At 37.9% G+C, this 12,453-nt stretch overlaps 1 protein-coding gene across 1 annotated transcript; it reads right to left on the bottom strand.

Moving 5' to 3' along the window:
- Positions 1–563: 563 nt before the first annotated feature.
- LOC123703031 lies at positions 564–1,370 on the bottom strand. The gene has a single exon (XM_045650901.1). The coding sequence runs from the start codon at positions 1,368–1,370 to the stop codon at positions 564–566; it is 807 nt and encodes a 268-aa protein (XP_045506857.1).
- Positions 1,371–12,453: the final 11,083 nt, after the last annotated feature.

Here is a 12,453-nt window from a genome sequence, read left to right as displayed (position 1 = left end):
CTGCCTCGCTCTCGCATGCACCGGCGGTCCTGTCGTCTCGATATAGTGACAAACATCGTGTTTTGGCGTCTCTTTGTAAGAAATAGGTTTAGTTAAATCAGGGAATTTATTCAATAAATCGGAATATGGACATTCCATAATTGTTTTTAAAGTGGGCACAGTAGAATTTGAGATATTTCCCTTAGTACTCAAATTAGTTACTTGATCAATCAATCTACGTCCGTTTAAATCAATTAATAATTTATGATTAGCTAAGAAATCCGCACCAATAATTGGTTGCTTTACATCCGCTAATATAAAAATCCAACGGAACGGTCGTCTCAGACCCAAATCTAGAGACAAAAAATGAATACCATATGTTTTAATTTCCGTTCCATTAGCAGCAAATAATTTATATTTATTACCTTCTGCATAAACCTTACCATACACCACACTACGCGGGATGACGGACACATTTGCACCACTATCAACTAAAAAGTTTAGTCCTGAATTTCTGTCCTAAACACTGAGACGGTTATTTCTGTAGACTCGGTCGCAGGCACCCGTCGCTGGCTGCACCGATGCTAGTTTTCCGCTGGTTTCTCACGCTGACTAGGTTTCCAGTTGCACGGTTTCACACATTTCGTCGCTTTGTTTTTATATTTGTAATGGTATTTACAAAGCCAATTGGGATTATGCCTTTGATTATGTTGAAATCTACCTCTGGACCTGGATCGTGACCTCGTTCTAAAATTTGTTGTATTATTTCTTGTTTCCAATCTTCTCAGTCGATTATTTAATTTTTCTATCTCACCAATCAAATTATTTTCTGGACTGTTGCTTAAACTGGACTGTTGAACTGCTGATACCGAGTTTAAGGGTGTCATGCTCTCCATAACTTTATCTGCTATTGATGCCAAAATATCTTCACTTTTACTCTCGGATACGGCTAACACAGCTCTTATTGCCGGCGGTAATAAATTTTGCCATAAAACTAGAAGTGTTTCTGTTGTTACTCGTCCACGCGCCAAATCTTGCATTTTCCTCATTAATTGTGACGGTTTTTGATCACCCAATTCCATTTCGCCAATTAATTTTTTTATTTGTCGATCTTCCGATTCTTCAAAAATTTGTAATAATCTTCTTTTTAATTTTTCATATTTTCCTGTCTCCGGCGGGCTAATTAAAATGTCCGTGACTTGCTCGATGACTTCTGGCGTTAATTTAGAAATTACTATTTGATATTTCGCCTCATCTGACATTTTCTGTGGCGATAAAACTGCTTCCGTTTGTATAAACCATATTTTCGGCGATTTCTTCCAAAAATCTGGGATGCGGGATGTAATGGAGATTGACGATAAACTTGCAAATTCTTCTTTAACCGGTTCCATGGTGATATTTAATTTTTATATGTACTTTTATGTGTTATTAAATTTTATTTAGTTATTTAAATTTTACCGCTGCCACCGCCCTGTAGTTTCTTCTTGAGTTGTCCGTATATATATATGTATTTATATATTAATTTTGAATATTTATTCTCCCTACTACACACTCACGTCGATATATCACGCCGGTCGAGATCATGTCGGGGTCACCAATTTAGTGTAGCTGTGTGTAGGGAGATGAAATTAAAGATAGCGGCCAATTAAATTTTATATTTCTTCTAAATTACACAAAAATATACTATTTATATTCACTAACTACAAAACGTGGGTCGGTGGCGCGAGCTATGGGACAACTGAGGGGCGACGCTATGTGACTGTGCGACGCGGCCGAAAATCCTGCGTCAGCACAGCACCTACAATAGTAAAACTTATTTCATATATAGTTTAATTTATGTAGGCATGTCATAATATTGAATATTTACTACTTATGGTTACAGCTACTGGCTTTACAACCACTACGAAGAAGACAAACAAAATAAACTGCTTCTTTCCATTCAACGCGTTCACATAAACATATCATGTTTTTGAGTATATAAATAATATATAAAGCTAAGTAACTATTCCCAATATACATTCCAAAGTGCTGTCAATCCACTCACAGTCATAGCTACTATACAGTGAATCCAATATAAGCAACAGCAGAAAGAAACTAAAGCCTAAAATACTCCCTCTACGACAGCAAAAGAAACTAAAACCCCGCTCTACGACACATCAGCAAAAAGCTAAGTAACCAATTCTACTAAAATCACATCAATACATCTCAATAAAAGACAGAGCGTATAATGCATCCGTTCTGGATGGGATATGTATTAGCGGGGAGACCGTATTTATTGCGTTGTAGCCCGAAGATTTATAGCTATGTACCGATTGCGGCCGATACTCCAATTCAATTTGATATAACGCGTCGATTGGTTAGGATTTGTTGACTGATTTTAGAGTCTAACAACGCTATTGTGGGGGTTGAAATGAATTGAGTCGGGATCGGGGAATATAAATGCCTCCGGATTATCGTTTAAGGTAGCTAGTTTCTTCTACAATATGATTTGATGACCAGAAATAACTAAGGATAGAATCTGAATATTATTTTACTTTTGTACACTAATACAAAGCATAATTATGTAATCTTAGTTTAATAACATAATATGATGAAATAAACCGAATTAATTCAACGGTTTTAAGCAATAGCCCCATGCATTTTCCATCTACTACATCATTCGAATAAATATTATCCCCAAAATATTTTATTACAACTTCACGATTCGCGCATACAAGTCAATAATTCACCACATTACAGGAAGGTGATATTTCAAAATGGAGTCATTGATATTCCACGCAGCCAATTTGCCACTTATAACTAATTACCACACAATAGCCCTGATTTTAATAGCAACCATTATACATTTTGCAAAGTGATCCGAAACCCTGTCACGTCGTGGTAATAATGTTGATTATGATATTCCTAAACTATTAATATACTAGCTGCTCACACCGGTTCCGTTTGAGTACTTTTAAGTAATTAATTAAAACAAGATTTATTATTTTACAATTCAAATAATAAATCTATATATCTATATATTCTAATATATTAGTATACTAATAACATTATAAAGCTGAAGAGTTTGTTTATTTGTTTGAACGCGCTAATCTCAGGAACTACTGGTCCTGATAGCTCATTTATCGAGGAAGGCTATAGGCTATAATATATCATCACGCTACGACTAACAGGAAAGGAGCCACGGGGGTGAAACCGCGCGGAGCAGCTAGTTATGTATATTTATTATAGGCATATAAAATAAATTTATATATTCCAACAACAAATCACGTATAAATTAAGCCAAACGCTACAAGATACTAGTCTGACATAGTTTAAGGCTGGAAAACAAACCCAGATTACAAAGCAAATGATATTCAATTCATTATTGCATTATAATATCAGGCAATAACCATCCCTATTGCTTGTACCATTAGGTAGATAAACGCGTAACAATATTATCTAAATACTCTCAGGTGGTTCATAGTTGTGCGCCCGTATTTGCATTTTGCTATCTCGATATGAATAGAACATTCCACGTGCATTTAAGAGGTGCGAAAATTGTCGTAGACGTTATTAAGGTGTTAAATTTAATATCCCGTATTGAAGCAGGGAAATATGTATTTAAGAAGCTTATTTTCTGAGGGAATTACCTCTTAGGTATATTTTATTAACAAGCCTTTTTTATAAGATTTGCAAAAAAAGTGTTATCACCTATAACAAATATGTCTGAATATCTGATTTAGAGAGCTTTTAATTACCTAATTTCATGTGATACAAAATAATTAACATAATGACTGTTTAGTCTATTAAATGTTATCTACTGATATTAAGTTTATTGGAATAAAAACATTGTTTTCAATGTTGCCAAGTAGAATTACATACTATTACTGTTGTTTGTACAAACAGATACTATTTATTTTATGTTATCCATAAAATAAAACATTCATTGTTAGTTTTCCATTTCAATACTTCATGTAAAAATATATAAAGTATAAACTAAAATGTATTCAGAACGTACTCGACGAACTAACGTCGACAACCCCGTCGACTAAAGTTAAACAGTTACCGTACATATTACGTAAACAATACGAAGCCCGAATGTACTAATTTCCGTACTAAAATACATATGAGAAAACTTAACGGTACTTGATTCGAAGTTAGTACTGCCTCTTAAAGGAACTTTCATAATATAGTGGACTTTCGTAAGCGTAGTACGCTACGTGACGTAGCGGTTGCTACGCACTGTAACATGTGCTACGAAATTATGCGCATTTTGTACTTGTGTAGCACAGTTTGATTTAATGTACACGTAGATCTTATTTATTTGTGTGGATTATATTATTATGCATCTACGAAGGCATAATTTGTAATAATCAAACTATAATTTTATCTTTCTAAGTTTACGTACTAATAATACGAATCAAATGAAATGGGTGGTTCTATCTCTATACTTTTTAAATTTTTACAAACATTTAGTAGTAGTAACATGTATTTAGTCATTTTAAATATTTCTCCCATTTGTGTTTATTAAGCGGAACTATTTATTTAACGAAAAGATTTTGACAAGCAATTTAAACAAAAAAAATTGTATTTCTAAAATAAAATACGGTTAATATGAATGTAGCCTAACTTTTCAACTACTTAGCAATGAAGACAATCTCAAGTTACAAGTTGACCTGAAATGTTAAAACGAAGTGAACAATTAAAAGTAATAAAACAGCAGTTCTTTGTTTCAAGATTTATTAATGTTATAATGAATTGCTACGAATTTACAAACTTGTGTAGAGTTAGAATGAAATCGTAATTATTTTAAATACATATTAAAGCTTTTTAACTACGCCAAAAAACAAAATATGGTTAGTAGTTAACAAAAGTTTACGCCAGGCAATTGATAGAAAATTTTATATTCGATTTTATATTTATATTAAAATTTTATATTAAATATTTATATTATTATTCTTCGGGTATAAAATTATTTAAGTTATGTTTGTCCATTTGTCTTCAAAACCATCCATCTGGACTCCATACATCCAACCAAACATCTAAGAATGTCTTGCTGCAATATCCCAAAATATTCAATCGACTTTTATTACAATAACTTTCATACATACATACATATTGTATCGAATAAACATAAACATATAAAAGTAATACTACTTTATGTTTTCCATAACCATTGTACATGTTTGTATCTATTTTTCAGGTTTAGCAAACAAGTTGCGTCGATAACAATAAACTCTCAAACTGTTATGTCCCACGCCATTAACAAACGATCATGATACTTGAATGGCTCAGTATGTTAGGCTCAAACGATATTGATATTTGCTAGCTTTATAGCTAACTATTATAGCAAACGAACTGTTTATATGCTGATACTTTTAAAGGAAACTTCTACATGCGTTTTGTTGTTTAGTTTTAAAGTGAAAATTAGATTGTAAAAAGTAGTTTTATATATTTTATAGTGTATTAAATCAGCTTCCAGTTTACATTAAAGAATTGATTAAAATTATTGCGATGTGGGTTTCAAACTTACATATTTCATTTTATACAGTGTGAATAAAACAACGACGAATAGGTAGTAAAAGGTTTTTAATATTTCTTATTTTCTTATTTAGTGAACTTATTATATACTAGATTTCCGCCCGCGGCTTCGGCTATTCAAAGGAAAACCTGCATAGTTCCCGTTCCCGTGGAATTTCCGGGATAAAACCTATCCTTTGTGTTAATCCAAGTTACCATCCATACGTGTGCTAAATTTAATTGTAATCGGTTCAGTAGTATGCGTGAAAGAGTAACAAACACACACACACACATCCTCACAAACTTTCGCATTTATAATATTAAGTATGGATTTTGTATTGTTAGTTAGTATTTCCTGAACTTAAACAAAAAAACGACCTCTTCAGCTTTATAATAATTACTTGACAAATTAAATATTGTACAAATGTTTTCAAATAAAATTTCATTGGTCAATTTTAAGGCTCTATTACTGTACCGTACTAAAACTTTTCTTTTCATAAGTCTGCGCCGACCACTAGTGATCGAAACTTTGAATTTACTTGCTTAATTAGTTCTCAAGAAAGCTCCTTTACATTTATAAGTATTAAACTGCTATTATTTTGGAAATGTAGTCAAATAAATTAAATATTCTTAAAATATTTACATGAAACAGATACATAAACTTGAACGTGACCCATCCTTTCATAAATGGTGATTTTTACGTTATGAGAAACCCCTCCAACTCACTTCTATATAAGTTGTATTAGTTTTAACCCATTGAGCCTCGAGCGGCCCGTTCCGACCACGACACAATAGATTTTCTATTGTGTCTGTGATTCCGGGGGCTGAGTTATTAAATCAACTAGATGTTTCATGCAAAGCTTTAGAATCGTCATATTATTACATAGTTATTACCACGGATACCTAAAGAAATTAAATTTTATTAAACCACACAATAAAAAGCCAACACTAAACACTAAGTGCTTATTATTCATGTACAAACTAATTGGAACAAGAAGCAATAATTCCAACACGATTATGATAAACCTCCGTTGCGTGTACGACTTGCGGTCGACTCTAAGTACGATCACTTAGACTTCTCACTTAACTTGAAGTGTTCTCTTTATTAAGTAATTAAGTAATTAAGTTAAAAACTAGTATATGTTTATAAAATGTTATTTTAGCTAGAAATTACACAATGTTAAATTGTGTGTGATTAAACGTATTGCATATATTTATGTGTGTTTGTGTATGTGCGTGTGTGTGCACACTTACATATATATAACTAGCCATTCGCCCCGGCTTCGCCCGTGGTACCTACATGTTTACGTTTTTTTTCATAAAAACTATCCTATCTCTCAAGTTGGATCGAACTGCACATGGTGTGCGAATTTTATTATAATCGGTTAAGTGGTTTAGGAGTCCATTGAGGACAAACATTGTGACACGAGATTTATATATATTAGAAATATAAAACTTCGTATCACAGATACACAACTGTTCATGATATTAATACCTTATATTTATAACTTTTATTTGTTACCCATACGAAATTCTTGCCTTTTGACCTTTAATCCATAAGTTTATAATACCTTTTCGTTTATAAATTCGACATATTATCGTTTAAATAAAAGCTATTTAAACTTTATGAGCTACGACAAACAATTTAACAAACTTTACTTATGTTTTCAATACTTAACGTCATTTAAAGATTACATTTTAATCACACTAGCTAAACACCGCGGTTTCACTCGCGTGACACCCCTTCCGAAACAGCCAAAATTTCATACAAATTCGGTCAGCTATTTTCTAGTTACTAGATAACGTATGTTTCTTATATATGTACTAGAATCTACTAGATTCTAGTACATACATAAGAAACATATTACGTTATCCAATACACTAGGACTAGTATAAGATTTGTTATTACGTTTTATAGCATTCAAATGCTTTATAAACGAGAATTTTAGACGCGGAATCGAATCCGTCCTCATGATATTTTTTTTTTTTATTTAAAATTTTCTCAACATAGGATTTGTATTCAACGAATTATACTGGTTATATTTCAAGATGCGGAAGAGTTAAAGTTATAACATTAAGGGATTACCCTCAAAGCCTTATTATTGTGATAATTAGAATGAATTATTTATGAACGTTGAAACTCTACAACAGCTGTAAATAATTTTAACTCCTCCGTTGGTGACATTTTAAGTAGAAATGTGCAAAAAGGAGCAAATGGGGTGAATTTTACATTAAGAGATATCGCTAAAATTATATTTTAGGTAAGAAATATTTTGAAGTTAGATGCGTTGAGAGTAAAATTTCAAGATCGCGTCATGGCAATACCGTCACGTCAAGGAGTATGGCGACGATTTTAATATCTTTAAATCTTGCCAAAGAAGTTTCACTTCTGACAAATGTGCTCGGCACTCATGTCCTTTTTTAAGACGTAACTTCTTTATACGTATATCAATATATAACTGTATTTGGAATTTAAAGAACGTTTATTGACAATAATGTTAAAAAGACGTGTGGCACTCGGGAACTGCCGCGGTAAAGCTATTGCATGCTATGCCTTCGGTTGTTTTTGTTACGAAATTTCTCGATTCGGTCCCCGCGCTCAAGGCCCGCGATAGAAGCTATGCAATAGCTTAAAAATAATTCTCATTAACTAACACACTTATACGGTATAAATTCGTTCTAATAATAATCGATAATAATAGACGGGCATTTCTCCGCAACTCGACGTCAAGCGCCTATTTTGCGTGAGAGAGGGAGGTGGGGGAAACCAGCTAAAACTGAAACCACCCGAGCTCCTCCATGAAGCCAAGCAGCTTGTGAGGGCTGCCAAAGGCTTCGGGGAGGGACCCAGGAGACCCCAGGTGTCTTGCCCTGTACTCCGCAACCCCCTTACATTCCATGATGACGTGGGCTGCCGTTTCCTCGGTCGCCATGCAAGCTCTGCATAGCGGACTGTCTGTGATCCCTAGATTGAAGAGATGTTTGTTGAAGGGGCCGTGCCCTGTGAGGGTCCCTGTTATTACGCGTAGTTGCACTCTACGTAGGTTGAGAAGCCGACGTGCAAGTCTCGAGTCAATGTCCGGTAGGGCTTCTCTGGCTTGCTTGCAGTCAGATCTGCTTGACCATTCTGCTCTCTGAGCAGTGCTAGTGAGCTGGGTAATCATCATCCGGGTCCAGCTAGCAGGTATCGGTATAATGGGAAAAGGTCCCATGACCGGTGTTTCAGATGCCCTTCTGGCTAGTATATCAGCAGCATCGTTTCCACGTGAGTTACTGTGTCCTTTTATCCATTGTAGTACTAGGGAATTTCCCAGGTCACATACCTTAGTTAGGGCTAAGTGACACTCAAGGGTCAACCCTGAAGTGATTTCATGGCTTTTGATTGCCATGAGTGCTGCTTTGCTATCCGATAAGATCCGAATCGAATAGTTTGTTACATTTCTTTTAATTATGGCCGAAGCTGCAAGTAGAAGTCCTAGGCATTCAGCCTGAAAGACTGTATTATGGGGTCCCAAGGGGTGCGAGATGTTAATGTTTAGGTCCTCAGAGAAGACCCCAGCACCCGTCCCATTTCCAGTCTTGGACCCGTCCGTGAAGATTAGTAGGTCTTCAACGCTGTTGTGTTCTGACGTGTATTCACGCAGCTGTATCTTATATTTCTTGTCAAAGATGAATTGTTTTGGGATCTTATCACTTATGGCAAGGAGTGAGGACTCCTTCTCGGCTGCCATAGTTAAGATCTTACTGTGTGCTGTAGGCAACATTCTCCAGAGGTTTTGTGTCTTTAACCTTACAGCTGTCGCTAGAGCTTCTTGTCTTACAAAAAGATGTAGTGGTGGCAGGTCGAGCATTGCCTCAATCGCAGCAGTCGGTGTTGTGCTCATGCTGCCAGTGATTGCCAGACAGGCGAGTCTTTGAAATCTCTGCAGTTTGCTTATAGCCGCCGATTGTTGTGTCTTTGGCCACCAAACCACAGAGCCGTAAGTTAGCGTTGGTCTTATGACAGTTTTGTAGAGCCACATTGTGACTTTCGGGGAGAGCCCCCATCTGTTACCAATCATTTTGTGGCACTGCCAGAAAGAGATGCTTGTTTTTTCGATCTTATTCTCAAGGTGTTTGTTCCAGTTGAGTTTATCGTCTAAGGTAATCCCGAGGTACTTAACGTCTTTCGATAACTGAAGTACGGAGCCAAATAGCTTTGGTAGCTGGTAGCTTCCTAGAAGGCGTCGGTTAGTGAATAGAACAAGTTCCGTCTTGCGCGGGTTCACTGAAAGGTCATATTTGTTGCACCAGCGCTCAACTATTAATAGAGCTCTCTGTGTAATTTCACAGACAACACTCGTGAACTTACCGGAGATAAGTATTACTAGGTCATCTGCATATCCAATGGTATGGAATTTGTTTTTGTTTAGTGTGCTGATCAAGTCGTTCACAACTAGGTTCCACAGGAGCGGTGAAAGTACTCCCCCTTGTGGGCAGCCTCTGGTGACCAGCACTTTCTTTGTTTTATCCTTGCTAAGTTGTATCTCTCTACTGCCTAGCATGTTTATAATCCATGAGGCTACTGTGGGGTTAACCTCATGCTGTGATAGGGCGTTTTGTATACTTGAGTAGTGTGTCTTATCGAAAGCTCCCTCAATGTCTATGAAAGTGCCCAGGCACATTGATTTTTCTTGTAGGGCTTCTTCTATTTTGGACACCACACAGTGTAAGGCTGAATCGGTAGATTTACCATGGCTGTAAGCATGTTGGTTCCGATGTAGTGGAATACGCACGAGGGCAGTATCCCTAATGTGTCTATCACAGAGCCGTTCTAGTGTTTTGAGTAAAAAGGATGTGAGGCTGATAGGTCTGTGGGCTTTCGCATCCGTGTAGTCTGTTTTCCCTGGTTTAGGAATGAAAATAACGTCAACAGTCCTCCAGCTGGTCGGTATATAGCCGTGAGCAAGACTGGATGTCAGAATGGCAGATAGATGAGACGTGAGTATCGGTCCCCCCCATTGTAGTAAAGCCGGGTATATACCATCTGGACCAGGTGCCTTGTACGCTTGAAAGCTGTCGATTGCCCATTGTACTTTTTCCTTACTGACTATGAGCTCAGCAGTACTCCAGTTTTCATCACATGGTTTGTGGGTTGCTGTGTCTTTCCTTTCGTGTCGTTGTATGAATTTGCAGCCGGGGAAGTGTGTCTGCATCAGAACAGCTTCCGTCTCAGCTGGTGTTTTTGTAAGAGTGTTGTCACCTTTTTTGATCGATCCCAGCTTGGACGTATTGCAGCAGGAGATGACTTTGCGCACTCTGTTTGCTTGATTACATGATTCAATGCCATCACAGAATTTCTTCCATCCTGCACTGCTTCTGAATCTTATTTGTCTTTTGTATTCAGCTTTGTTTTCTTTGTAAGTGTTCCAATCATGGTCGCAGTTAGTGTTCATTGCACGGTTTAGTGATCTTCTGACCAATTGTCTTTGTTTGGCAAGTTCCGGTCCCCACCAGGATTGCTGTTTGGCACCTGTTGCTTTCGTTACCCGCAGTGGGCAGGCAGTGTTATAGCTGGAAATAATATTTGTAGTTAGTTGCTCTGCCAGACGTTCTAAATCCGGTATATGCATTATTCTATCTGGAAAGCATGAATTCGTGAGGAGGTTTTCAAGATGGGCCCGGTAGAGTGTCCTATCAGTTTTCCTGGGATTCCTTGTAGGAATGGGTGTAATAGTGTTTACCTGTAGGCTAAAACGTAGCCACCTGTGATCGGAGCAAGAAGCCTCCTTTGACACGTGCCAGTTGTTAATGCTACCTATGATGCCAGGGGTCGCCAGTGTGAGATCAATGATAGTTCTACATCGGCGAGTAACGAAGGTTGGTTCGGCACCTGTATTGACTAAATTAAGACTAGTTGTAAATAAGTATTCAACAAGGTCTCTGCCTCTGTTGTTACCTGTAGGCATCCCCCATAGGGGGTGGTGTGCATTGCAGTCTGTGCCAGCGATAAGCTCCAGACCCTCTCCCGCGCAGTACTCCACCAGCCTGGCAAACTCTCGTGGTGGTGGGTCTTCGTCTGCCGGCATGTACGTCGAGGCGATCACAATGTTCGGCCTGTGGTTGTTGTCGCCTAGTAGTAGGATGGCGCATACATCCCTAGAACAGAATTCTGTTAGTGCATGCACTTGTAGATTATTAGAGACATAAATACAGGATCTGGGTTTATTAGAACCTGTTATGGAAATAATCTTACCTCCGATGTTAGTGAGGCCGTTGATTTTGCCAGAGTTGCTTACCCACGGCTCTTGGATAAGCACAATGGCCGTAGTGGTTACCTCCAGCCATTTCCTGAGCTGAGCCGTAGCGCTCTGACTGTGCTGGAGGTTTGCTTGAAGAAAGTGGCATTCAGATGAGGGGTTCGCCATCATCAGATAGCATCCCCCCTTCTTCCTGACCAAGGGCCAAACCACCGAACCTTCTGGTGTACTCATCACCACTCTCCGAAACAGCCGACTCAGGGTCGTCCGAATCTACTGAGAGCAGGATGAGTTCATCGTCAGGCGTCACCTCCATAGGCGCATCAGTTGTGTCGCGCGATGTGGAGGGAGCTGTGGCTTGCTCCTCACTTTCTGTCGTTAAACTAGGCAGTGTTGCAGCCTTGTTTAAGTCAGAATCCGACTTTGCAGACGTGGTCACGTTTTCCACCGTTGGTTTGTCCCATTCGGGGGGCCGTTCGGTATATTTACCTTTTGGCCCCTGGAACTTAATATAGACCGAGCCAAAGAAGAATCCTAGGCAACGGTTATGCTCCATGACCGTAGAGACCAAATCCTCCGGTATGCTGATGACAAGAAACGTTTCCGCCTCCTGTACCTCAGCCCGAAGGAGCAACCAGCGGTGTACCTGCGCCCAGTCATTGTGGTACTGGAGTTGAAGGCCGACATACTTCATATCCTTCCACACACCTGGGAGCAGGATGCCACAGCGCACTCT

This window comes from Colias croceus, chromosome 25, assembly GCF_905220415.1.
Source record: "Colias croceus chromosome 25, ilColCroc2.1".
Classification (NCBI taxonomy): Eukaryota; Metazoa; Arthropoda; class Insecta; order Lepidoptera; family Pieridae; genus Colias; species Colias croceus.
The sequence above is the reverse complement of the archived record's forward strand: the minus strand, read 5'-3'. Positions and strand labels throughout refer to the sequence as shown.